A 27,974-nucleotide genomic window follows, 5' to 3' on the forward strand; every position below is an offset into this window, starting at 1 on the left:
ATGCTTTTGGGAAAGAATTGATCAACCCTATTTAGATTAATGGGTAGATCGAGAACGTTAAAGTGAAAATTAGATATGATGACTAGTTTACTTTGCACCTACCCCATGTACCCTCCATCTCCATGCATGGATATAGATATTCATGCATGACTATTGATGATGATGATGATGATGATGATGATGATGATGATGATGATGATAATGATGGTGCCCATCATCCATGCATGGAACTGATGATGCATGATAACTGTTGATGATGATGGTGATGGTGTGCAAGCAAGGCTCGTAAAATATTTGTTCTTAATTATACGGATACAGATAGGTCTCAACTCAATGTCCATGCTTACCGTTTCAGACTTTGCGTACGTTTCGTTTTGTTTGTATGTTATATTTAGGGGTGAGTTCGGTACAGTTACCGTATCAAAACTCTCGTACCAATTACCGTACTAGACTTTTGATTTGGCAAAATCTATTACCATTACCATATCAAACTTTCGGTATACCGAAGTTCGGTATTGCCAAATAGTTCTTTCTATTTTTTTTGCAATGTAGGATTGGTAGGATCATTCTTTTTCTTCTCAATCTCTATTTGTAAAGCAACCATTTGTTCCCATAGCAAAATTGATGTAACATTTTTTGTTGCACTAAGATTCAAAGTAGAATCATGAAACTTCTTAAGAAAGTGCGTAAAGGCTAGTGATTTCTCCCAATCCTCCTCATCCAGAGGCCCCACTCTCTTTCCCAAATTCTTCTTTGAATCCATCTCCATTTCTTCAAAATAATCATGAAATTGCACATTCTCCTCCGCCATCCTAAGAAACACCTTCCTAAACTTGTATGCAACATCAAACATTTTATATGTTGCATTCCACCTTGTAGATACACATCAAAAGGCACATTTGACATCTTGTCCATCTTGAATAAGATAGCAAAATTAGCCAGTGAGGAATGAATGTACTTAACACAATTTCGAATCCCCTCAACTGACTTAGCATGCTCCTCTAACCCACTCTTGAAAATTAAATTTAAGATGTGACAAGAACACCTCATATGTATGTACTTCACACCAACCAAGATAGAATTCATTTCCCCTAGCCTCTTTTTCATGTAGTCAATCGCAACATCATTGGTGGAAGCATTATCAACCGTAATGCTAAAGATCTTCTCTATCCCCCATTGGTTCAAACACACCTTTAGAACTTTCCCAATGTCTTCTCCCTTATGACCTGTGATCTTTATGAAGTTTATGATCTGTTTGTGCAACTTCCATTCACTATCCATGAAGTGAGCGGTAACTACCATTGCTTCAAATAACTTAGACCTCTCCAACACATATAAATCCCACACACCAGCCGCAATCTTCTTCCTATTTGGAATCTTGAACCGAGGTTGAGCCTCTTTCATCATATCAATGTACCCACTACCTTCAACCACCTTAAATGGTTGTTCATCCTTAATGACAAACATCACAACCTTTGACTCAAGTTTTTTTTGGTTAAAGGTGTGGGGGACCAATCCACCGCCCATAGACTCATTTGTTAAGACAAGTTGATTATTATCCGTTTTCATGTAAAGAGGTGAGTCTTTACAAGCTTTTCTAAGGTGATGTCCTATGCTTGATGTCCCATTTTTCCCAGGATCGGCCAGAACCTCTTTTTTGCAATATGAGCAAATTGCAAGGTGAATGTGTTCCCTTTACTCAAGGTTGTTTTCACTCTCTTAGCATGTAACCAACACATATGGATCGCAACCCACTTACATCTTCATATTCATCGAGCACATCTTTCTTACCACTTCCCACACTTTCATCTATTTCTCCTTGATTTTGTTGTTGATGTTGTGTTTCAAGTGTTTGGGGTTGAGGTTGGGGTTGGGGTTGGGGTTGAGTGGTGGAAGGTGTACTAGTAGTAGAGCCACATAGAGATTGGTTTATCCTAGACTTCATCTAGATCTAATACTGAAAATAAAACACAACATTATATCGTATACACATCATATCCAAATATAGTAGAAGCTAATTCGTATACACATCTTACCAAAAGCATCACCCATTCCAATTGTATCAATTAAAAAGCAAATAAAAAACAAGTCATGATTAATTAGTTGTTCGAAGTAAGCAGAATCATGCATCACCTTTAAAAAAGTCATGATCAAAGTAAGCAATTGGATTATGGAAAAAGGAAATTCCCTCTCCCTATATTTCACTTTTATGTATGAAATGATAGTAGGCATGCTACATGCATCCCACACAGCTCCAAATCTCACACCTTTCTGTCACACGCGGACACACCCAGCTAAAGCTAATCCCTCATCCCTTCACATTTCACACCAAAAACCTCGAAACTAAACCCAACAAAGTAAATTATACAAACCCAGCAACCCAAAAGCAGAAAAGCATAGAAGAAGAAAAAGATATGCATCATTGACAAGTGATAACTCAATCAAAAGGTCATGCAATTCCTAATCGATTGAGTCTAATTCCATTTAACAAATCAATTACAAATCCCCAATTTATCAATTTAGGGTTTCTAAATTTTTTATTTATTTTATCTAACTCTAGAGAACTAACCTTGATAAATGGAGTCGCGGGAGAGACGAAGATGAGATGGATGAGACTGTTCGACGGGAAGTGTTCAATGGGAGAATCTGAGATGGGTGGGTGAGTTTTTGTCTCCAGCATAGGGAATAGAAGTAGAACGGCTGAAATGAGAAAGAGTGAGTAGTTTGTGACTCTGTGTCTGTAAGGTTTTATTTTCAAATTATTAGAATATTATAAATATGTGTTATATAATTATATATTATATAATTTATAAATTATATATTATATTATATTTTCAGTACTGTATGGTAATACCGTGATAATAGTATCCATTACCAAAACCATACCATGAAATTTTGGTACGATACAATACCGTGCCATTACCGATTGGCACAAAATCGATATAGAACAGTTGGTAATTCGGTTGGTACGTCAATTTGGCAAAAAAATCCATTCCTAGTTATACCTATCGGCCGATGAACGCGCAAAAGATAAAAGGAAACAGTAGCATTTACAAACACAGCCATATCTCATGCATGCATGCATGTCTTTTGGATCACAATTTGGATTTCAACTGATGTGAACACAAAAGCATATAACTTATTGCATAAACAATTATTGTTGTTGAGATAGAAGAGAAAGGATGACAACAATAGCTGTCATTTGCAGGGTGCAGTAATAATATATTTCCATTTCATGAAGTCTGGAATTTTTTGCTTCTGAATTGCTGTGCCCTAGTCAAAATGAAGCCTTTCTCCAGCTGTAGCACGTTTTGATTGGACCGACCATCGAGTTTGTTTCACTTGCTTGAGCTTAACGAAACCAACTGCTTTGAATGTTTGTTTTTTCAATTAGTATTCTCTTGCTATAAGGCGATGACTAATGTCAGGGAGACTAACTATTTAAATTAATTTTTGTAAATCATATAACGTGATCGTTGATAATTGAATTATTACTTAAATGTTGATTAACGTGTTTATTTCTTATTAGTGACTCACCACATGGTTTACAAATTTAATCTAAAAAATTGATCTACCTAGCATTGCTATTAAAAAGTAATTAATGGGGGATGTGGTAATTAAAGGAAATATGAATCAAGTATATACCTGAGTGAATTTAGTGAAGTGTGAAACATAGCAACAGGAAAGATATGCAGTTAATTAATTAATTAGTGATAGGTATCAATGTATACATTATTGATTAATATGCTCTTGTAAGACTTAAACTGCTATATAACCATTTATGTTATTAAATTGTGAATTTTAAAAATACATTTGGATACCAGCTCAGCTCACTGCCTAAATGTTAAGTTTTGTAATAACTTTTTAGGAAAACTAATGAAAATGGTTTAAAAACTTTGAGTTTTAACAATAAGGACAAAATAAAGGGTAAAGTGAATAGTACTAGGATTGACTTTTTAGTATAAAAATATGGTTTTTCGTTAAAGTGTACAGTACCATGAACTTTTCGTTAAAGTTCCCTAACTTTTTTCTTTTCTCAATCCTTTGTTCATATATTATCAGTCGATACTTGGCAATATTACTAATATGTACTTAAATTGTCCTGGCATATATTGAGAAAATCTTACTGTCCTAATACAATAGCTGACACAGAAGTGTCAGCCACATATCAGTTGTATGAGAGAAGTGAAAGGGATTTTTGTGTGTGTGGTCTGTAGGCCTGACAAACGGGTGGTGTTTTTCATGTTCGTATCGTTTTCATGTAATACCTGTTATCTTAACGGATCGTGTCGTGTCGTGTCCCATTTAGTGTTGGGTAAAATGACTCAACCTGTCAAGATTTTTTTTCTTCTAAACTTGCACATTATCACATAAATATTACTTTAAAACATAAAAACATATTTGTCGTTAAGTACTACATGCTCCAAAATAAGAGCCTAATAAAAAAAACATCAATACACTACTATAAAATATCAAATGTGCAAGGACATGCAAAATGAAAGAGTTTTTCTTTTCAAGGTTGTGAAGTCCTTCTCATAAGTTAAAACCTTGTCAATGAAACTCAAAGCTTGCATGTTGTTGTTTTTACAAAATCCTTTAATTTTCATCAATCATTATGGAGAAATTGTATTGGAAGTTTGGCTTGATCTATTGTTTTCAAGAATAATATTGATGAGAGAGAGAGAGAGAGTCTGATTTAAGACTGAGAAAAACATTGGACAGCCAATCCAACTGTCATCAATTTTTAAAATTTATTTTAGTGGTATAAAATGATTAAATTAATATTTTTCTTATCGTGTACGTGTTATCCATGTGTATACCTGAACCAACCCTTATCTGAACAGGTACTTATCGGGTTACTCGATAACGACACGATTCATTCGTGTTGACCCAAAAACCTATTAATTTCGTATTATTTTGAATCAGATTAACAGATCGTGTCAGAAATTGTTAAGTCTGATGGTTGAACAAGACCCGTGATCCGTAACGAAGTTTTTCTCCACGGTGGATCTCCTTTAAAGAACTAGATTTACATCAACATCAATCAATAAATAATTGAATCAACTTTCCTCGCAAAGTGAACACACGAGGGATTTGATTGTTTATGGTTTGGGAAAGAATGAAGGGTCTTGTCAAAGCATGAAGATATATCATCATAGATTCATAAGAGAGAGAGAGAGAGAGAGAGAGAGAGAGATGGGTGATGGGGGCAAGGGCACGTCTCTATGTGGAGGGGAACATGGTGCATAATCTTGGGGATTCGTCCCAGCCAGGGCCGCACCCTAGTGTCGGACTCTTACCATACAAATGCCCAAAAACATACAGATAAAAACAAATGCTGGAAATGACAGATCCTCAACCATCCAAATACGTCTCCCCAACCCTTCAACTTCAAACTCCCCCTCTCTCAATCTGATCTACCCATTTACACCACCAAATCACACCATATGTCTCTGCCCTCATTGTCTCCCTCTTTTGCCATTTAGTCCCAACCTTTAAAAGCTGTAACCTAAACAAATGGACATGGCAATATGGCAGGCAAAGGTCTGAAACTGAAATAACTAGATAAGGTCAAAAGAATAGTGTTACTAGTTATATATTGAGAAACAAAACTACTGTAACAGTAAATTTTTGATAATTTTAATTCTATAAGCTTGTCATATTTGACCATCACTTTTTACAAAGGCAGAGTTTACTATCTTGTTGAGCGATAAACTAGTATAAATTTGTTATATATCACAATAGCATGTACTGATATTTTCTCCTAAATAGTTTGACAAACCATATATCAGTATAATGACATGATATAACTTTTTCATAAGAAATGTTCTTCTTAGGTGACTAGGGTTCATATACAAAATCTTAATTCCTTGTTTATAAGATACAAATATTTTTTTCTCCTTGGTTTTGCTAGATCATATTAGTTCATCATATTTATATGGACAGAAAATCAAGCTTTTAGCTTGCATGTCACCAACCCTTCATATGAATTTTTCTTCTTAGGTGACTAGGGTTCATACAAAATCTTAATTCTTTGTTTATAAGATACGAATAATTTTTTTTCCTTGGTTTTGCTAGATCATATAATTAGGTCATCATATTTATATGGACAGAAGATCAAGCAGCTTTTGGCTTGCATGTCACCGACCCTAAAAACATGCTACGAGAAGGGAACAAGGGTCTGTTTAATTAAGGTAGCTCATATATGGCTATATAAAATTTGTATTTTCGTGGAACTTCTAGACCATGGAAAGCAGTTTTTCCGGAGCAAATGTTTAAGGTCTCGATGCCAAAGAAACCCTGGCTAGCTAGCTAAGTTGACCAACTTGACCAAGAATTAACCCAAATCATCAAGCACTGAAGCATATAATAACAAAACGAAGTGAGTGAGAAGCTCCATGGCAAATAGAACCTCCACTATAATAAACTCATGCTATTATTCCTTGAGCCACACTCTCCACTACTCAATTTTCTCTAACCCTAGCTAAAAAGTTAAAATTAAAGAAAGAATTAAAAAAAATTAAAACTTTGAATCTTTAACCAAAAGCACCTTAATAACTTCATTTAATGGTTAGAACAAAACTCAACATCAAACCAGCGCAATTTGGCTGGCCCAGCCAAAATAATTGATCGATTTCCAATTTGCCCCCGTTAGTTTTAGTCTAGCCCATTTTCTTTTTCGGTCTAGTGTTCCTCCCTCTCATTTTCTTCTTTCCAATCTTAGATTCTGCATAAGTCTATCATAAGGTAACGAAATCATGCAAGATCGGAGGCTATGAGTTCGTATCAACACCCTATTTCTTCTAATACATGACCCACACGTTGAAACTCAATAGCTCGCCAAAAGGTGACGTTTTCCGGCAACTTTTGCCAATTTTCAACCAAACCTGACGGGATTGGTCCTTGACTCAAGAGAGAAGTTTAATCCTCTCCTTATGGGCTTTCTTTCCACGTAAGTGCTTCCTCAAAATTGATACTTTCTTATTTGGTTCTATAAATAATGGCAGTGTTCAGTTCTAGAAATAATGCCAGTAGTTTGATGAATCTAGGTTAATGCCAGTTTAGGGCAATGGTTGGAAAAAAAAAAATAGGAGGGTTGTGTGATGGGCTTTGCTACACGTATTTAGAGGTAAATATATGTCATTTGAATCATTTTCATTAAATAAAGCTATTAGGGTGGTATTGATTAAGAAAAAGTTTGGACAAACCGCTTAAGCTCCCTAAAATTAAAGCATCAAGGGTCAACTTCAAATACTACTTTCCAACTGTCTTAATTATTTTTTTAATCAACCCCAATGACAATTCTGCTATTTGGTCGTTCCCATTGGAGCAAAAGACAATTTGGAAATATTACCTGTGAACATGTTTGCCTAGTTGCTTGCTCCAACTTTATATGCTCCTAAATATCACTCAAAGCTTAAAAAATTTGACACGATTTCGTCCTCTCGGCTCCAATTACCCCATGTCATATATATCCAAGGTGAGACATAACCTAATTCTGCTAGGACTGGTTTGGCACCGGGCGGCCCTACAATATTGGTTGTGGTGCACAACCCTAAGTCAATTGTATATGCAATTATAGGGTAAAAAGGCACGTACGGATGCCTAAGATTGATCACAATGGAAGGGAACAAGATCCCTAAACAGAAATGTTTTCGAGGCATTTGTCTTGACATTTGTCCCTAACTGTTTTCTTTCCTCCAAATATTTTATCAGCTTGGTGAAACATATAAACAAGATACGTGTCGCAGACCCATGTTCTTCTTTTTTTTTTTTGACCAGCTAGCTTAATATTTAATCAAAGATATTAAGTATATATATTTACAAAGTGATATTGTAGATTGCGCATGAGCCATGAGGAGGGCATATATCTCTTCAAACAACAATGTGGTCCTGCATTATATATGCCCTAGCTGTTAGCTAGCTAACTCTTATTATTATTATTATTATTATTATTCATATATAGTTGATTGGCCAAACTAGAACAATTTGTGTTGAAATGAACATTGGTTTTTTGATCCATCATCGACCTAATCAAAATTATAATGCTTAATCAAGGAATTAATTGAGTTTAATATGCATCAAAAGCCAAAAGCTTCGCACGAATCATGTGTTCACATTTATAGGCGTGATGGTTACATATATATTATGCTCATGATCATTTCTTTTGTCATGGGATCAAAATTATTGAGGTCGGATCAGAGCCAATTAATATTTATTCACTAATAAATGAGATTCTGGATAAAATCCAAAGCAAGAGACATTAATCCTGTAAAAAAGAATTGTTTTAGATTAAGTAGTTATTCAATAATTCAAAAGTTTGAACACTTTTTATTAGGATAAAAATCAGACCAAATACTTCCTATGATTCCTAATAATCTTCCAATAGAGTCTCCACAATCGCATTGACAGAATAATATGGTGGATACGTACGTAGTTGGATTCTTAGGTTCAACTTAATTAAGCTACAAAACATAATTTAATCAAGAGCAAGAGAATCCCATTTATTTACATCTTTGTCACTTTATTCTAATCCCACACACACATATTTATATACAATTTTGTATGCAAAGTACATGCACGTAGTATGTTTCTTCTATTTTGACCAGCAATCATTTGAGAAAACCAAATTGAAAATAGTTTTAATTAGCTACAAATCTTAAATAGCTAATTATATTTTATGGATGTGTGAAGACTCATATTCTACCAAACTATCATCGTCGTCATCTCGTCAAACTTTTTTATATACTCATCATCGTAAGTTCATTATTGTTAAATTGTTTTAACGATCGTGTTATTCATTATTAACTGCTATATTTCTAACTAAAATTGATTACTAAAGAATAATCGAAATCTAGGCTTCCAATTTAGAATCTTTGAAAGATCAGTGGTTATTTATCAAGATTAAAATTCAAATTATGTTCTGCCCTTAGCTCCAAAGCAAAATGGCTAGATTTTTCGTCTACTTTTAGAAGGATGGATGACCTCAAGTGCAAAAATTTGACTAATTAACTATAATAACATGCATCTTTTGCTGCTGTAACAGGAAAATTATCGAGCGATTCTTTATTTTTTTTTAAATTGTATATTACTCATGTTTAGAATATATGAAAAAAATTCTAGTTATTTATTATTATTTTTATTGCAATCGATATTCTGTGATGGAAAGTTGAACACAACCTCGTGTGAATGGGTAACTATTCTTTGGCCATCTCTAGTGCAAAATTTATATTCGCACAAGTTTTGAGTTTTTGATTTACTCCAACACATTCAAATGTTAAAATTTAAATTTGAGTGTCACTTAGTATTATGGTTAAATGGTATTTCTTTTACTTGTAAGTGAGAGGTTTTAGGTTTAATTCTCGTCAAAAGCAAGTTTGAACCAAATTATTTTGGTTGACCCATAATTTGGTTTAGCCCTAATCCCCCACTCTTTTAGTGTAAACATATTATTGTATTAAAAGAAAATTAAACTTGAGTATGTACATTGGAGATGGTTAGAGTGTAACTCGAATGTTACTTTTCTTGTAAGTATATTTCCTTGTTGGAGCGGGCCACATTTTAGACTCATATTTACATTGAAATCCAAATATAAGTTTCAATATAACTCAAATGTTATGTATAGGTACTTAGAGATGACCTTATCTAAAAGCTCATTGCACTACGTGAGCTACCATTTGACCCTTTACCTAATAACATAAGGATCTTTAGGTTGCATTTGTTTGGGCTCGTTAACTCTCATTGGACTACTAGTCCACTGTTTGTTACATACATAGACTAAGTTTAACGGGACTCACGTCAACTTCTCATTTGTTAGAAGGTCTTAGCAAGACTCCCTCCCAAAAAAAAAAAAAAACCACGGGATTTCTAAGACGTTCGATGCGTCTCTCGTGTCGTGTCTTCTTTGTCCTCCTTTACTCGCTTCATCTGCTCATTTCGTCTAATTGTGTCGCCAACATCACCCCACACTCGCCAACCCAGAAGAGTAGAGAACCTAGAATCGCTTCATCTGTTTGTTTCAAATCTCAGATAACCCAGAACCAAGTCACGTCCTTTTCCCTCCTCTCTCGCTACTCACTTCGTCTACTTGTGTCGCCTGAGCCCTTGTTGGTAAACAAAGAAATAGAGGTTGACTGGCGGACAGCTATAGCGGAAGCCCACTACCATTTGGGTATTTCTAAGTCCTCAGTTGAAAAATCAATGTGATTTTCATTTCGGTTCTTCTGATTTCATTTGGGTTCTTGGTTTTCATCTGAAAATTTTGTTATCAAGGGTTCTTTTTTTCTTTTTGTCATTATCCTGCTTCTTAGTCTGATACTACATCAAACGCTTTATTAAATTAGTCTAGCTTAGTCTATTATAAGTCAGTCCAACTTTGTTCATGAAGCTAGTCCAGTCTGAAATAATCCAGTACAACAAATGCACTCTTAATCTCTCTAACAACCAATTGCCTACAGTTTTTAAGATTTCAAGCACTCATCACTTCAATGTCACATCTATTTGTAAGCGCATGTAGTCCATTTGCACAACTGAATCACTCATAAGAGAGAGTGTTCTTCTTATGAAGAGAAGTATTTGGCTTCTAAAAACTAAAACATTAAGAAATTATAGCGTAAATAATAGTAGCTCATTCAACAAGCATGCCTGTAAAGAGATATAACCCCATCTAAATATAATTCATAGTTTATGACAATCCTAATTTTTTTCTAACGTCTGGTTTGAGATTGTGATAATTTAAAAAAAAACAGCTTATTAAAAAATCTACAACATCAAATGTATTTGGTAAAACAAAAAAAAAGTATTTATTTTTTAAAAACAGTTGTCAATAATAGTAAAAAAGCATAGGAAAGCAGAAACAGGTCTACCATGCTTTTAGAAGCATGGTAATCAGTGTCATTTAATGAAATTTTCAAATAACAAGTATACCCCACATATTTTATAAAATTACTATCACTGCCCTTTCATTATTCTCTTTGACTTTTATTATATTACATTAAATATCATATCAATTTAAGTCATTTAACATATTCACAACAATTTATATAAAAGTTTATTAAACACTCAAACACTTTTTTTTTTGTTAAAAGCATTTTTACAAAAAAAAAAAAAAATTTACCAAACACGCAACAACTTTATTTTACAACTTATTCTTTCAATACAGCAGAAACATATTTTTAAAAAGCACAATACCAAACCAGCCCTTAAAAATACTAAAAACAATAAGGGTAGTATTATCCACAAACTCATTTTTACTTCTCACAGATTTCTCTCAATTTATAGTCATCGGATCAAATGAAGTGAAAAATATCAATGACAAAAAATTAACAAAATATTTGAAAAGTGATAATTAGTGTGAACAGCACCTTTCTAACAATAATTGCTGGTTTCAAATGAGAGACAAATCCAAAACTAAAATCAACCCAAATAATCTCAAGGCCAACCTCCACTCCACAAGTAGTGGCCCACAGATATTCCAAACCAGACCCACAAAAGTAGGGACCCACTGATCTTAATCTAATAATCTGTCTCTTATGTATATCAATTTATTTGGCAAATTTATGTATATCATTTTATTAAGCATATCAGTCGTATAAACGTTTGCTACGTGCACGCCCCACCCCCAACTTACAAAAAATGTCTTTATATGTCTAATATAAATTAAGTGTAGTGTGCAAAATAATGTGTATAAAATATTTGCCTCTGTGCCAAACCTCGCGTCTATTTTATTTGCTTTCCTCGCATTTTTTTCCCACTTTCCCACCTTTTTAATTTTAATGTGCTCAATAATTTTAGCCATTATCACAAAAGCATTAATATTATAGCAAACGAAACAATTTTCGAAATACTTTTATGCCCCACTGTAACTGCTCGCTACACAATCTTAAGCTGAGACAAGTTGGTTAGAGCATCTCCAAAAGAAACGTCAAATTGAAAACATTAAAATTCAATTTGATGATTGATTTGGCAATTTAACATATTATCAATATTTCCATTCCACCCGATATGTCAAAATTTATTTCTTCATTTATGTTTTTTTTTAACAAAAATCATAAAAGTTGGGTTGTTGTTGGTTTAAAAATAATAAAATAATACTCAAATATGCTAGAATTTAAGGTAAGGCAAGTGGAATGCATTTGGAAATAATAAAAGTCATATTTGAAGACAGCTTCAAATTTGACATCTCTTTATCCATGTCAGCTTAGCATTCTTTTCCATGTCACCTTTGACATTCCGGTTAGAGTAAATGGTATGTCATTTATGTGGCATTTTATGACATCTTCTTTGGAGATGGTCTTAGGAAAATGTGATTTCCTCTCTATACTAAAATTCGAATACCCCTCATTATAGTTTAGTTGAATTCAATATAGTTATTTTATAATTACTTGCTACTATAGTCTAGTAGTATTTTTCGTCATTTAAAATGAGAAATCTTATATTCAACATAAATGACGTGCATAACGAATTCTTGAATATAAATTTATCATTATTCTATTGATTGTCCAAACAAAATTCTCCTTCAATGACATAAAAAACTTTATGTGCATTTACCTATAATTATTAGGGAGTTTTAACAAAAAGCCCGCGGTACTGTTTACTTTAACGAAAAACCACATTTTTACACTAAAAAGTCAAACCTGGTACTATTCACTTTACCCTTTATTTTGTCCTTATCGTTAAAACTCAAAGTTTTCAAGCCATTTTCATTAGTTTTCCTTAATGGGAACTTTAACGAAAAACACCCGGTACTGTTAACTTTAACGAAAAACCATATTTTTACACTAAAAAGTCAATCATATTACTATTCACTTTACCCTTTATTTTATCTTTATCATTAAAACTCAAAGTTTTCAAACCCTTTTCATTAGTTTTCCTTAATTATAAAGGTTTTAAGAGAAATGATTGAATAATAAATGGTTGAAAAAAAGTATTAATTGTAGGCCAAGTTTAGGCGACGTGTCCACTTGTTTTGAATTACCCAATCATTGTCTAGACCGTTGCGGATAATCAAACGCTTTAATATGATTAGAAGCAGCAGCACTTGGATGCTACGGCGTCCCATAGACCACGCTGCACACTAGTAAAAAAAATCGAATCGACGGTTGGGATAATCAAATATCTAAGTTTTAGCGTCGCCGTAGGCTGGTGGGGGTGGCTGCCCATCAATTCAAGTGCAGTAGGACGGCGTCGCTTAGCTGTCCCTAGAATGATACGATCCCAGCCGTCCATCTGGAAAACATCAACAGTGTGGTCATGATGATATTGATGTGGTTGTTAAAAGCGAAAGCCGCTTTTGCAGCAGTGGCAGCTGCACTACTCACTTCTCATCAGTAGTCGGTCAGAACTAAAGATCGACGGCCCCAAATCCAGGAAGTTCCCGCCCAAACCGGATGGCATCCGCTACGCCACGTCATCAAGTTTCACTTCCATTGTTTTCTAAGAGAAGTTTACTTCCATTAGAAAACTAGATTTGGGGAATATATCTAAAAGCCGTTCATTCCATTCGATTGGTCTCGCGTCATATGGAGAAAGGTTCATATACGAGAGGTTTATCGTTATGTGGTGTTTATTTTTTATAATAATATATTAAAGCATTCGTCGAATAATAGTATATCGTCAAATAAAAACATTACGATGATATGGGTCTGTTTCATGTAAAATGATTATATTTTGTATAAAATTGTGGGTAACAAGATGATTGGTATGGAGAATGAAGCAACGACGATGGTCATGTATTCATGATGGATAGATGAGAGAGAGAGAGAGAGAGAGAGAGGGGATTAAATCGATTTAATAGATAATGATTAGAAATGGGGTAATGATGGCGAACGCCTGCTTTCCGTGGAAATAAATGATACAAACTGGGAGAAAACAACCAAGAGTAGGCTAACTGCGCGCAGCCAAAGCCGCCATTTCCCATTTTTTCTTCTTTTTCTGTTATGATTTCCTATTTTTCGAATTAACCCCCCCCCCGGTATACTTTTTTACATTTAATACCATGACTGCCATTGTTATTAAATCACACCAAAGCTTTAATTTGTAAAAAAATAAATAAATTTTTATTGCATTTTAGAAAATGAAAAGACAGAATTTATATACAGATAAGGCACGATGACAAAATTTTTATTTAATTTGTCAAAAAACAACAAATTTTTACCACATATTAGTGTTAGTGTTAGAGAGGGGATGGAAAGGCAAAAATAGACGGGACAGGAGAGGGGAGAAAATGGGAGATAGAAAGCCATAAAAATAGTCAGCACTTAGCAGGCAGCAGCACCGAATTTAATAAAGCTTTCTGGTTTTTGTTTATTTAATAAATAAAATTCAAAAAGTAGAATGATAAAAAAAAAAAGAAAAAAAAAAGAAGGTGGAGAGATTCTAGAGAGAGAGAGGGAAATCTGGGAAAAGGAAAAGCCCAAAAATAAGGTATATAAAGGGAAAGGAAGGGTTTAGGAAAGGGAAGGGAAGGGAAGGGAAAGGGCACTCTGTATCTCCACAATGATGAACTAGCTACTTAAAAACGGCCCTCTCTCTCTCTCTCTCTCTCTCTCTCTCTCTCTCGGTTCCATCCCGATTCCAAAACCCTTAACCCAGACCCTTCGTTTTCAGATTAATTTCCGAAATTATTCGGAGATGTTATTTTCTTATTTTATTTAATTATTTGTTGAGGTTTTTAAGTTGATAGTATTATATATAAGTGGGGGCCTTAGCAACCTGAAGCCTATATAAGGTATTGTGATGATGGAGGTAAGACATATATAGCTTACCCTTTCTTGCTTACAACTCACGTTATATTCGCTCCCTCCCTTCTCTCACTCTCACTCTCACTCTCTTTTATACACACCCCCTCCTCCTTCCCTTTTCATTCCGCTCCGTCACGTATAACTCGGGTGCACTGAGTAATTTGAACGACTTGGTTCTGATATACGCACCCGAATTTGATCGTCGTCGTTAATTATGGGTGAGGATGACGGAATGGTTTTTAGTTTAGTGGTGAGAGAGTTCGACCCCATCAAGGATTGCGAAATGGTTCAAGACGTTGAGAGGCGCTGCGAGGTCGGTCCCAGCGGCGGACTCTCCCTCTTTACCGACCTCCTTGGCGACCCGATTTGCAGGGTCCGCCATTCTCCTGCCTATCTCATGCTGGTATGTGTCAACAAATTAACAACCACCACGTATTTCATCAGCTTCTTTTCTTCCCAAAAATAAGTAAATAAATAAATAATTGGTTTCGTTTAGTTTACGAATATTAGGTGCCGGTTAATTGAAATTTTGTGTTTGGTTTTGTAGGTGGCAGAGGTGGTGGGGGCGGAGAAGGAGAGAGAGATAGTTGGGATGATAAGAGGTTGCATCAAAACCGTTACATGCGGCAAGAAGCTCTCTAGAAATGGTAAAAGCGTTACTGCTGGCGATGTCACTCTCAAGCCCCTCCCTGTTTACACCAAACTCGCTTACATCTTGGGCCTCCGTGTCTCTCCTTCTCACAGGTATACTAATCGCTCCTCCACACCCCTATTTTTTTCATCGGTACACTGCTACGGCCATGTTCTACAATCAATATCATTGAGTTACTGAATTGAGACGTTATCCGGAAAAGAAAAAAACAAAAACCCCTCCATTTTCCTTATTTTTTAAATAATAATTATTAATTTAACTTTTTTTTTTCTTTTTTTTTTTTGTAACAGGAGGATGGGAATAGGGTTAAAGCTAGTGAGCAGAGTGGAGGAGTGGTTTCGAGAAAACGGGGCGGAGTATTCGTACATGGCCACCGAGAACGACAACCAAGCCTCCGTCAAGCTCTTCACCGACAAATGCGGCTACGTCAAGTTCCGTACGCCCACCATCCTTGTAAACCCGGTCTACGCCCACCGGGTCAAGGTCTCCTCCCGCGTCACCGTCATCGAGCTTTCCCCCTCCGACGCCGAGGCACTCTACCGCCGCCGGTTCGCCACCACCGAGTTCTTCCCCCGCGACATTGACTCAGTCCTCAACAACCGCCTCAGCCTCGGCACGTTCCTCGCCGTGCCGCGTGGCAGCGTGACGGAGGAGACGTGGCCCGGCGCGGATCATTTCTCGGCCGACCCGCCCGAGTCATGGGCCATCCTCAGCGTCTGGAACTCGAAGGACGTGTTCACATTAGAAGTCAAAGGCGCGTCGCTCGTGAAACGCACGCTCGCGAAGACAACGAGGTTGGTGGATCGGGCCTTGCCGTGGATGAGGCTGCCGTCGGTTCCGGACATTTTCAGGCCGTTCGGGGTACACTTCTTGTACGGGCTCGGAGGAGAGGGCCCACGCGCGGCAAAGTTGGTGAAGGCACTGTGCGGCCACGCGCACAACTTGGCGAAGGAGCGTGGTTGCGGGGTGGTGGCGACGGAGGTGTCGAGCCGCGAACCGCTGAGGTTAGGAATCCCGCACTGGAAGAGGCTATCGTGCGACGAGGACATGTGGTGCATCAAGCGGCTCGGGGAAGACTACAGTGACGGCTCTGTCGGTGACTGGACAAAGTCGGCACCTGGCATGTCCATTTTTGTCGACCCCAGAGAAATCTAATTCCATAAAGAATCCGAATTAGTTTCCAACTTTCTCTTTTTTTTTTCTTTTTGTTTATTATTTTTCCTTTTGGGTTTTAAATTTTGGGTCTGCCATTGTAACTTGGTTGTGGCCCTAGGTGGGTAGAGTAAGCAAGTGTTGGGGGTGGTAATGGAGAAGAAAGAAGAAATTAAGGAGAAAAACACGAGAGGAAGAGGAAAGATGGGTTTTTGGAGTCAACTTTATATTTTCCTAGTTAGCCATGTAACGTATTTTGTAAATTGATGTGGCGTTTTAGATGATCTCCAACATATGTGATGAAGAAATGAACTAATTTCGACACATCATTTTTCTCTACTTGCATACTTTATACTTAGTTATGATGATTCGATTGAGCAAAGTACACAAAAAGTGTGGATGCGGAGAAAAAGAAGATTGTAGAATCATTTATCATTGAAAAAATCTTAAGCAATGTGACACTCGTTGGAATATCCTCTTGAGTTTGTGCATGCAAAAGAACTTTGAAAGGAATATATGCATAACATAAGCATTTTCCGAGATTACTTTTGGAGCCTTGATTAGACCATATCATTTGTCCTTGATTATATGCTAGCTAGGGAAGGGGAAGGGGGCCTTTTCCCTTATTCTGTTTTTGGTTAATAAGGTTCTAGTTGATTAGTATCTTTCTAGTTAAGGGTAGTGGGAATATTATAAATATGTGATATTGACTACAATCCAAATTGTGTGATTTACTAGTACTAATGTCGCATTCAAATTACAAACAAGCACTGTTTTGTTAATAAATGGTGTTACATATATATATATATATATATATATATATATATATATATAATGGGGTAGTACTCTCTGTGGACGAACTTTCATGTTTGTGGCTGGGTGGTGTCGGGGGATTTTTCCTTTCTTTCTTTTTGGGTTGTTGGTTGTATTTGCTTTTCCATATGTTGCTGAGTTTGGCTTTTACTTGCTTCGTGGGTTTTGCATATTAGCACCAAAAAGATGATAACGATCGAGAGCAATGCAAGATACATAAGGAGGAAGGTACAAAGATAGTTTTCGAGGTCACACGTCATATATCTAGTGTAATCAGTTCACTTGTATTAGCCCGTGTGTAAGAAAAATTGAAGTTCCATCATAAAATTAATTGCAATATGAAGGGTCCAACATCTTAGGAGCTTTTACAAAGTTTTTTCTTTCATCAATGTGTGACTCTTTTACTTTCATATCTTCACACGTCTCTTCACGTTTTTCAAGCCAAACATGAGACGACACGAATTGGGTGACGTGGAGCACGTGTGATTTTGGACTTCACACATCGATTAACCTGCTTTTGTACCATGAAAAAAGTGGAGGTTCTACTATAAAATCAATTGGCAATATAAAGTGTAGCCCAACTTCTTATAAGCACTTGCAAGGTTTTTCCTTTTTCCGATGTGAGACTCTTTTATCTTCACATCCTCACAATGTGTTTATATGTAGATATTGTATCTTAAAATATGAATACAATATATATACTTATATGATAACACGTGAATAAAAACACTACATAACAGGATGAGAGCTATATTTTAAAGTTTTTCCAGGAAGTACGATTAAGCGGTGTGAGTGTTCCTTTTTTCTGTTCTTGTTCCTCTTCCCTTCCTCCATAAGCATTAAGCAGCTTTCGCTTTCCCTCCTCGTTATGGTGCTTCTGATTTGGACTTTGAGACATCTTGGTGGGTTCCTATCATGCCTTGGATTGGGACGTTTTCTATTGAAACTTCAACTATATTATTATAAAAAGGAAATAGAGATATTGTGGAGCATTGTGCAGTGATCGGTTACGTGCCTTTTATGTCCAGCTAAATATACCAAATAAAGATGAAAGCTTTTGCATGGAAAAAGTGATGGTATATTTTATCCTTCAGCATATCAAAATAAACAAATTAAACAATAGAGTAATGTCACGCATGCCCCAAGTGTTGTTAGCAAGTGCTAAAAGATAGTTTGGGACTAACATATTTTTAATAAATTACTCTCCATCTTTTGGGTATAACTATCGTTGTTGTTGGTCCACTATCAACATATTTAAAAGTACACTTGTTAATAATTTTCGTATTATTAATGTGAAGGACGACAAGTTACAAATTAAGTAAGGACAAATTAATTAAACATATTGGATAGTGAAGAATCTATCAAAGATTGGAAATGGGGTGATTGATGACAGGATAGAAACAAGAGACTTCTACAATACTTCGGTGAGTGAGATGGAGAGATGCATGCATGAAACCACTAAATTTGCATAATTAAATTTTAACAGTTTCAATCTAATCGTTAAATTATCAGTGCATCCCATACAGTGTGTTATAGTAAAATTATGAGAATATAGGTACTGCACGCAAAAATGCATAGGCCTTGGTGGATGAGTGAGTGAGTCTTGCGGCCTTCACGGGGTTTGTGCTATAAAGATCATATGATTCATGAGGTGTTGAGGGCGGATTGGTTGAAATATGAAAAATTGATGTGTAATCTGCATTCTGACTTGCTCAGTGATTTCCAGCTCATGCATGAGAATCATCTTCCATTCTCTTTCCATCGTCTTCTCTCTTTTCTTCTTACATTTTCTATTTTGTTTTTTTTTATTTCTATATAAAATTAATATAATATGTTAACGTGATTTAATCGTGACTATTTAAATAAGAGAGAAATGTAAGAGAAAGAAAAAAAAAGGAGATGAGAGAATCCTACTTAAAAAATATAAACCTATTGACCATGTAATTGGAGGCAGATTTAAATACAATTATATCTTGGACTCACTTTGCTGGAGCATGATAATAATATCAATCATACTAAAATGTAACTGTAAAGCTACCTTTTAATTTATTAATAATTAATCATGAGAAATGCTAAGAAACTCTCTCAAAAGTGAGACTTTTATGGATTCTTTGTCGCCTCATGTTTTTAGCATAATATTTTATAATGTTAGTACATGAATTAACGTGAAACTATGAGATGATAGAGAGTTCATGAAAAGTTCTACTTTTAGATAGTCTCCTTAGCATTTCTCATTAATCATTGCTATAGGCATACCTTCTCCTTTAGTTCGGTTAGGACCATGTTTTCTGTTTAACAATGTCTGGAAATGGCCTAATTGGATAAACGGTCCCCGTGGTGATAAGGTAATCGGAAAATAGCTCCTGTGGTAAAAAAATTAGGATTTAAACCCTCGTGGTGTAGTCCGTTAGCAAATTTAGTCCAAAAATGATTTTTCCATTAAATGTATGCTATATGCAAAGGTAAAAATGTACATTGACGTGTGCCTTCTTCTTCCTTGTCTCCTTCCTCGTCTCTCTACTTTCCGATTACTTATCACCACGGGACCGTTTATCCGATGTGTGGATGGGCAATTCATAGTTCGGAGAATTTGGGTGTGGATGGGCATACCAATGGAAGGGAGCTGCTTTACCATGGAAGTAGAAGACCCATTAGGACCAGGATTTCGGAGGGTAGGGATAACCATGATGGTATTGAGCTATTCGGGCCGTCAGATAACGATGCCAAAGATTGGAATTGTAAAGGGACAAGTGGGGATAGAATTGGGAATGAAGGAAGAGGAAGGTGTGGGGAAGATGGGGTTAGGGTTTGGCTCAATGGGTTACGGTTAGGGCGGTTTGCGCTGGTGTTTGAAATTCATGAGGTGGATGATGAGGTATTGCCCATGTTAACATTGGAGGACCTCAAGGATATTGGAGTTAGCTTCCTCATCTGCATCTTTCCACACCCAAGGGAGATGAGGAAGCTAGCTTCGATAATGTGAATGAGGGAGTGGGCGAACCAAGCTAACTTCGATGATAACAAAGTTGAGGAATGGAACAAGGAAAAGTTCAGGGAATTTGAGTCACACATCAAAATACGTTTTTACCCTTGTATTTAACGAACATTTAACGAAAAATCACTTTTGGACTAAATTTGCTAACTGACTACACCACGAGGGTTTAAATCCTAATTTTTTTTTACCATGGGGGTTACTTTCCAATTACCTTATCACCACGGGGACCGTTTATCCGATTAGGCCTCTGGAAATTATAAACTGTAAGATTTTGTATTATAAAAACTAATAACATCAGTTTGATCAGTTTTAGAATGGTTTAGAAATAGGGCAAGGATCTATTGCTATTACCAGTACTATTGGGGGGTGTTTATTTGCCATCACTAAAGTGTGCTGGACTGGACAGGACTAAGGGTTAGTCTAGTCCCATGTTTGTTCTCGACAGGGACTAGGTTTAATGAGACTAAGTCTCACTTGCTCCGACAAAAACGCTCGCTAGGGGGTCTTAGTGAGACCCCTAAAAAAGGAGTGGATTGCTAGTTCTTGCTTCGCCCCATCTCTGCTTCACTTCACCCTTCCCCACTTCGCCATCCCCTTCCCAGAAATCCCAATTGAGCTTCGCCGTATTTCTTTTCCCAGAAAAGTTAGAAACGTCTATCAGAGAGATAAAAAGATAGAACAATGGAGTCACCATGACTTTGCTAACGAGAGGAGTATAAAAAATCGGGTACGAGATTTCGGTTCAGTTGGGCAAAAATGGAACTTCGATTGTCGTCAGGCATTTCTATAAATTTCTCACTATTAAATTTAATCCCCATTTTTTTAACTGCAATTTGTTCCAATATATGATCATCTGAGTATTTGTTAGTATCTTGTGTTTTTGTTGTTTGTTGTTGATTTTGTTTTATGGGTTTTATTCGGTGATGCTTGTTTTTATGAATTTTGTTTTTTGTGTGAAAAAAACATGTATAATAGATTGTTGTATTTGTTGCAGGCTATCGGATTTGAGGGCGATATGCGAATTTTTGTATATATTTTTTGTGATTAGAAAATTATGAATGCAACAATGCTAGAAAGTGTAGGATTTGAGGGCTTGGATTTGTGAGTTGTCTTTGAAATCTCAAATTGTAGGATTTTTTTTGCTCAATGATTTCCGCAATCATGGTTTAGGGTTCTACAAGCTTGGGTTTTGTTGGGTTTAGCTTTCAATGATTTTCCATAATCGATTTTTGCATGTTTTTTTTAAAGAGTTGAGGTTGATGCATTACTCATGCATGAGTTTGTTCTTATATATGCTTGTTATGATGAGGTTCAAACAAAGTCATAGAAGGTCGTCATAGGAGTGAAAAGGGAGATTGAGAAGATCGGTGTGATGATAATTTGGGCCAAGATCAAAAGTTAGGTCATTGAAAAGAAGAAGGGGAAGAATACAAGTACCATAAAGGAAGGACCTGAATCCTATATGGAAAAATATTGATACAAGAGGGGACGCATTGATGAACTAATGGGTAACACCTATTATAAAAAAATTAACACCTATTATAAAAAAAGAGAGATAATGATGTAAATAAAAAATGATTCTCTTTCCATCTTTGGCATCTCTTATGTGCAATAAGATCGCTCCTATTAAGCAATGTGAGACTTGTTTCTTTTTTCTTGTGTGAGGTATATCCTAATTATGTTTCCATTGATTTGTTGTGTTTGTTTTTGCTATTAGGTTTTTGTTGGTGTTTCTCTTGGATGAGATTTAATTGATATATGCATTTGACTAGCTATGTTGCAACTCTGCATAAAATCATTTCTTGATTTGCAGTTTCTCATGGCTGTTGAAGTGCATTTGAATAGGATAGTTGTAAGTGTATTGCTGAGAGCGTATCCCAACACCTGAATTAGTTTGCATGATTTGTTGATGCCATTTGATGATCATAGTGATGACTGGATTTGGTTGGTGCAAACTTTTCACAGAAAGAGTTTGTAGTTTAATTTTGTGCTGAAATTTGCAGGTGAAACCACTGTTTGAAGAATTGGCCAGGATTGATGGAACATATGGGTTGGTATGTTTCAACTTATTAAAACTGCTTGCTAGTTATTGTGCTATTAATTTATATATAGATAAAAATCGCAGAAAAGCCTGCTCAAGGTGAGCAAATACGTTGTAAATAAAGAGAGACAGTCAATCAAGTGCTGAAGCCATATTTACAATTACATACCAGTTTCTTCTCCAGTCCCAGTCACAGAAACAAATGGTAAGGGTTCTTGCTAACAAAAAGAAGTCAAGAAAGTAGTGACTTGATTCATCAAGAATTCTGCTTCTTTGTTGAATCAGTTCCAATTGAGCCATAAGTAGTCATCGGTGTTCCTAGATCTTTTGGCGGTGCTTTTCCAGAATTGATGTTCCAAGTTTTCTTGGAAGTGCTTCTTCAGTAGATAGCAAGCAGTTTTCTAAGTTCATTTAGGAGTGCTTCTTCAGAAGACATCGATTGATCAGGTATTGCTGCTTGAGAAGACATTGACTTTCCAAATTCTTTTTGCAGTGCTTCTTCAGAAGACACCAAATTTCCTAGTTCTTTGGGTAGTTCTTCAGAAGACATCGGTTGATAGGGTAATGTTGCTTGAGAATACATCGACTTTCCAAATTCTTTTTGCAGATGTCTTCTGTTTTTTACACTAAACTGGCAATTTTTACAATGTCTACTTGCAGGCATGTGGTTTCACTATGGACATGCTCAAAGCTTTGTACACTTTGTTGCTGGAATTGTTGTTGGTTATACGCTGAAGCGACTCGTCCAAAGTTGGGCTTCCAAACTTCTTAAAAAGATCAGAGATGATTGATTGCAACTGGATCGCATTTATACTGATCCATTTAATGTGTTGTTCTCCATAGAAGAATGATTCTCCAACAATAGTTGTTTTCTCTAGAGGGTGCAATTTTGATTAGCTTTCCGCGATTATAGTAACACTGCTTCTGACGATTCTGACCTGATTAACATATATTGTTACCCTTCATTTTTTATTATGTTAATGATAAATTTTACAAGCTAACCATCAGCAGTGCCTCTGTTCCTGTACTTTGGAATTGTTGCATCTGCTGATTTAGCCTCGCTTATATGATCAATGTGATTTACGTCAGATGAATTCTGAATATCAAGTCGGAAAGGTATCTCTTTTCCTTGTATTGTCTGCCATGAATACTTGTTCATACTCTCCAAGCTAGGTTCTTGTCCTTTTCTTGTTTTTCCATCGAAATTTCAATATGTTGGGTGCATATTCGCTTGAATTTTGTTTCGTCATTGTAGATTCTTATTTTTGTTATTGTCAATATGACCAGGTCATCTTTCTTCCCATGTTTTATGGACAGTTTGTATTATATTGGATATATATGAAAAACAGTTGCATTTACATCTTTCTAAGCTACTATCATTATACATTTATATTTATCTTTCTCTACGGATGCTCCATATGATTAGAAAAAGATAGCTACTTGGTACTTTGACGATGGTGGTCTTCTAGTTTTAGAAATACTCCTTGTGGAATTCAAACCGTGTCGTTGTCTTGTGACTGAGTTCATGTGATAGCACCTTCATGTCCTTTGCCAACATTGGCAGCCTACAGTAGAATACCCTTACAAATTAGCTGATTCGTTTAATCTCTCGGTTCTTTGTTTAGTTGCTTTACTAGATTAGGGTTTCGTTGCTCTACTAGATGCATCAAGTTTGGAACAATGCTACTTTTGAATAATGTATGTTTCTTTCGTTGGCAAGAAAATTCAGTTTTTATATTTTTATTGAGTCTTACTCTCATCCAATATTATTAATTTTAATAATATTTTTAATAAAAAAAAAATTAAAATATAACAATAATGTAGTCCTAGTCTAAGCAAAGACCAAGCTGGTTATAGTATTGTTTTCATTATCCTGCTTCTTAATCCGACACTGCACCAAACGCTTCACTAAGCTAGTCCACTTAGTTTAGTCTAAGCTAGTCCAGCTTAGTCCCTAAAGCTAATCTGTCCGAGACAGTCCGGTGCAACAAACGCACCCTTAGTTCACTTTAATCTTGTTAGTTATGAAGGAAATTAATACTATTTTAAGGAGGATTAGTTGGAGTAGATAGGTTTTATTCATAAACAATCCATCTTCTATAGGTTAGGATCTAGAACCTACACTTTTGACACACATTTTGTAGGACGCACTCTATAATGTATTTCAACAGTCAAATCGTCTAATTTTTATGTATTACCTCAAAGATCATATCTATATAAAAACCACTCAATCTGAAATTATATCACCCTTGGATTAAATTTAGTGTTTCCTTGTAAAACTGTATTCGTCAATTTCTTCACTAAAAATGAATATTTTATTGGTCTTGGATTTTTCTAATTTTTTTGCAAGGATGTACTATGAATGATGTAGTAAAATATAAACATTTGGTTCATTGAAATACATTACGAAGTAGACTCTACACATTAGGTGTTAATATGTGTATCAAAACGTGTGTCTGCATTTCATAACTCTAATTTTATAAGTTCCACCTTTAACATACCTTTAGTTTTCTAGGTTATCCTTTCTAATGCAAGTATGTGTACCAAATGATTCAAGGTAGTAGGATAAAGCACTTTGGAAATTTTTTTTTTACATATATTAATGGGTAAATTTCATTTCATCTTTCAGATTTGAGTGCAATTACAACATCATACAATCTTTAAAACATTTCAATCTCATATGTTTAGTTATTATATCATTTCAATTCTCTACAACTGTTTGAAAATCTGTTAAGTTAGCGGTTAAGTGATGACGTGGTAATAGTGAATTTCACATTCGTGCTAATAATTAATAAAAAATATTTGAGTCATTATTTCAAATTAACCAACTATTTTACCCTTATTTTGTTTGTTGCAGCATCTTTTTCAAGCCGGATTTAAGGAATATTGTGCTTATATATACATTGATGAACAAACATAAAGAAATAATCTTCTCTTCATATTTTCACCTCTCCCTCTCTCTCATACACACAAGGTCCAAAGGGAAATACTCTCTATACTAATCTCTGTTGATGCATTGGACTTCAAAAGTTTCCTAGGTATCCTAAGAAATGCTTCATCTAAGCTGAAAGCTGATCAAAACCTAATCATGATTCAGTTGAAAATAAATCGTCATAAATGAAAAACCAAACCTAAAGATTAAGCATTTCCATACGTATACGTACTCAACAAAGATAGATTATTGTAAGAAAAGTTTGTAGTTTGTCCTCAATTCCTAATTAGTTCCTATGTGTACAATGTATGATGCTCACGAGCACGCGTAATCCAACTTCGCAACAAAACACAAATCTTGAGACAAAGATGGATTTGATTATTTTAGGATTAAAAGGGGCACTATATTAAGAATTAGGTAAGTTGGGGTGAAAATGTTAGGCAGCTTCAAATTACCAGGGTTGTTTTCATTAATATATGTCAAACTAAGCCTAATTGCATGTAATATATTAAGATATGTAACTTAACTATGTGTGGAAGCTCACTATCCAAGTCCTGTCTTTTTAAGTTAAGTAGGAAAAGATGTTTAAAAGGAAAAGGCATGGAGGATGTAGCTGCCTATAAATCGAAAAGGCTAAGGAAAAGGATTGGTTAATGGGGTGGGTTGCTTTTGTCAATGTCGTTCTTTGGGTTGACTAACCCTAATGTTAGTTTTGGTGGATTTTGTTGTGCATTTATAGGTGTGAAGACGGTGACAAAACAAACATTCACAGTGGGAAAGTTAAGGTACGAAAAACTTGGTCGGCCTTATCTTTCTGGTCTTCTTCGGCAAGTCAATGGCCAAACGGCTAAAGTAATCAAAGCATTTTCTATTTAGAGAGAACTTCTTTTGAGGTGTTCCACTTTGTTTAATAAGATTCAATGGATTTCTTTTTATCTTTCGATCCAATCCCACAATAATTGAGGGAGATGATAAAAACCCGCATTGACTAATTGCTTGCCTAACTCCTTAAAACAATATTTGGATTCTTACCTTAAGAAAAATATTCTCTTTGACCATCTAATCTAACATGCAATATGAATTAGACCAGTTGGTTAGACATTGTACTCGTCCCCTTTCATTTAAGTGAATCACCCTTCTCGTATATTGTAGTATTTTAGAATATTTCTACTTCCTGTTTGATCACCACCCCTTATCTGCAGTGGCGGAATTAGACATCAATAATAGGAGGGAAGGGCATATGAACTGACCCAAAAAATGAACTGATTTTTATATGGTAAAACACAAGGCTAGTTATAAAGCTGGGTGTAAAAAAAAAAAAAAGAAAAAAAAGAAAAAAAATGTAAGAAACAAGAAGATTCAAACCTCTACCTATCAAACTATACTGACACGCCATGCTTCGTATTTTCTAAGCTTGCACATAGTAATATACATTAGAAAATTTCTAAAATGGGCCTGGACCAACCCTGGCCTTCACGTGGCCCCGCCGCTATTTATCTGCATATAAACACAATTCAGTTGTCAATGTAAAACGATTATAGAGAACATATTGCTACTTCGCTTCTATTTCCCAATTCCACACCACCCATCCCCACCGGACAGTTTCTTAGTTTCTTGCACCGCCGACAACCTTTATTCCTCCCACCATCGGCAGTTTCTTGCACTGTCAGAAGTTACCCGTTTGATTATTCTTCTGCTTTATGACTTGTATATAAACAAAAACAAAATCAGACAAAAAAAAAAAAAAAAAAAAAAACTAGTGTATGATGAACCTCTTGGATGGGGCCTTAAAATGGCACTTGGGCCAAACAAAGGGTAAATGAAACGTGGGCTGTCAAATACTCAACAAAGTATTTTATGAGTGTGACCCATTTATGAATAAAAATGCCAAACAAAGCGGCCTTTTGGTTGCAATCAACAGAGGAAATTATAATTCTCTACAAAATTTTCATTTTCATCAAAAAAAAAAAAAAGCGGATGTTCATTTAATTTATATATCCACTTGCCACTCAATACTACGGTCTTATGATATTCCTCTTCGTGTAGAAGTGAGAGGTCTTAGATTCGAATCTCGTCGATGGCGAATTTGATACCAAATTAGGTTGCCTATTGCGTAATTTAGCCGAACTCCTCTCTCCCCCTAGTGTAAAAATATCGATATACTCAGAAAAATTTATATATCCACTTAAAAGCTTATCATATGCCACTTAGTACTACGGTCTAGTAGTATTCCTCTTGACTTGTAAGTGACATTTTTAAGTTCGATTCTTGCCAAAAGCGCATTCTAACCACATTATTGCTAACCCATTGTGAGACTGAGCACACCCTTTCCCCTAAATGTAGATAACATCGTTTGTTTAAAAAAAATTATTATATTATTGTTTCAATATTTCTTAATAAAAAAACTTTAGCAGTTAGGGAAAAGAAACCTTAAGAAAAAACATATTGTCGCTAACCCAGTCTTTAGCCTTGGGCTCAACAACATTCATTCCTAATCTCTTCTCTTTCTTTTCCTATTTTTAGAAGGGTCGCTCTCTCACTTTGTTGAGGAGAGCCTTTGTGGTTATGGTTGTGGTCACTCTCTCATTTTGAAGAGTAGAGCTTTAGCAAAGGTTATGACTTACTACTCACCTCATATCTTAGAGTGA

General features: G+C 35.6%; 1 protein-coding gene across 1 annotated transcript; it reads left to right on the plus strand.

Moving 5' to 3' along the window:
• The first annotated feature begins 14,472 nt into the window (after positions 1 to 14,472).
• LOC103416049 (probable N-acetyltransferase HLS1) lies at positions 14,473 to 16,869 on the plus strand. Its single transcript, XM_008354322.4, has 3 exons — positions 14,473 to 15,144; positions 15,289 to 15,485; positions 15,684 to 16,869. The coding sequence occupies exons 1-3, from the start codon at positions 14,956 to 14,958 to the stop codon at positions 16,546 to 16,548; spliced, it is 1,251 nt and encodes a 416-aa protein (XP_008352544.3). The 5' UTR covers positions 14,473 to 14,955; the 3' UTR covers positions 16,549 to 16,869.
• Positions 16,870 to 27,974: the final 11,105 nt, after the last annotated feature.

The sequence above is a fragment of the Malus domestica genome, chromosome 15, assembly GCF_042453785.1.
Source record: "Malus domestica chromosome 15, GDT2T_hap1".
In the NCBI taxonomy this organism is placed as follows: Eukaryota; Viridiplantae; Streptophyta; class Magnoliopsida; order Rosales; family Rosaceae; genus Malus; species Malus domestica.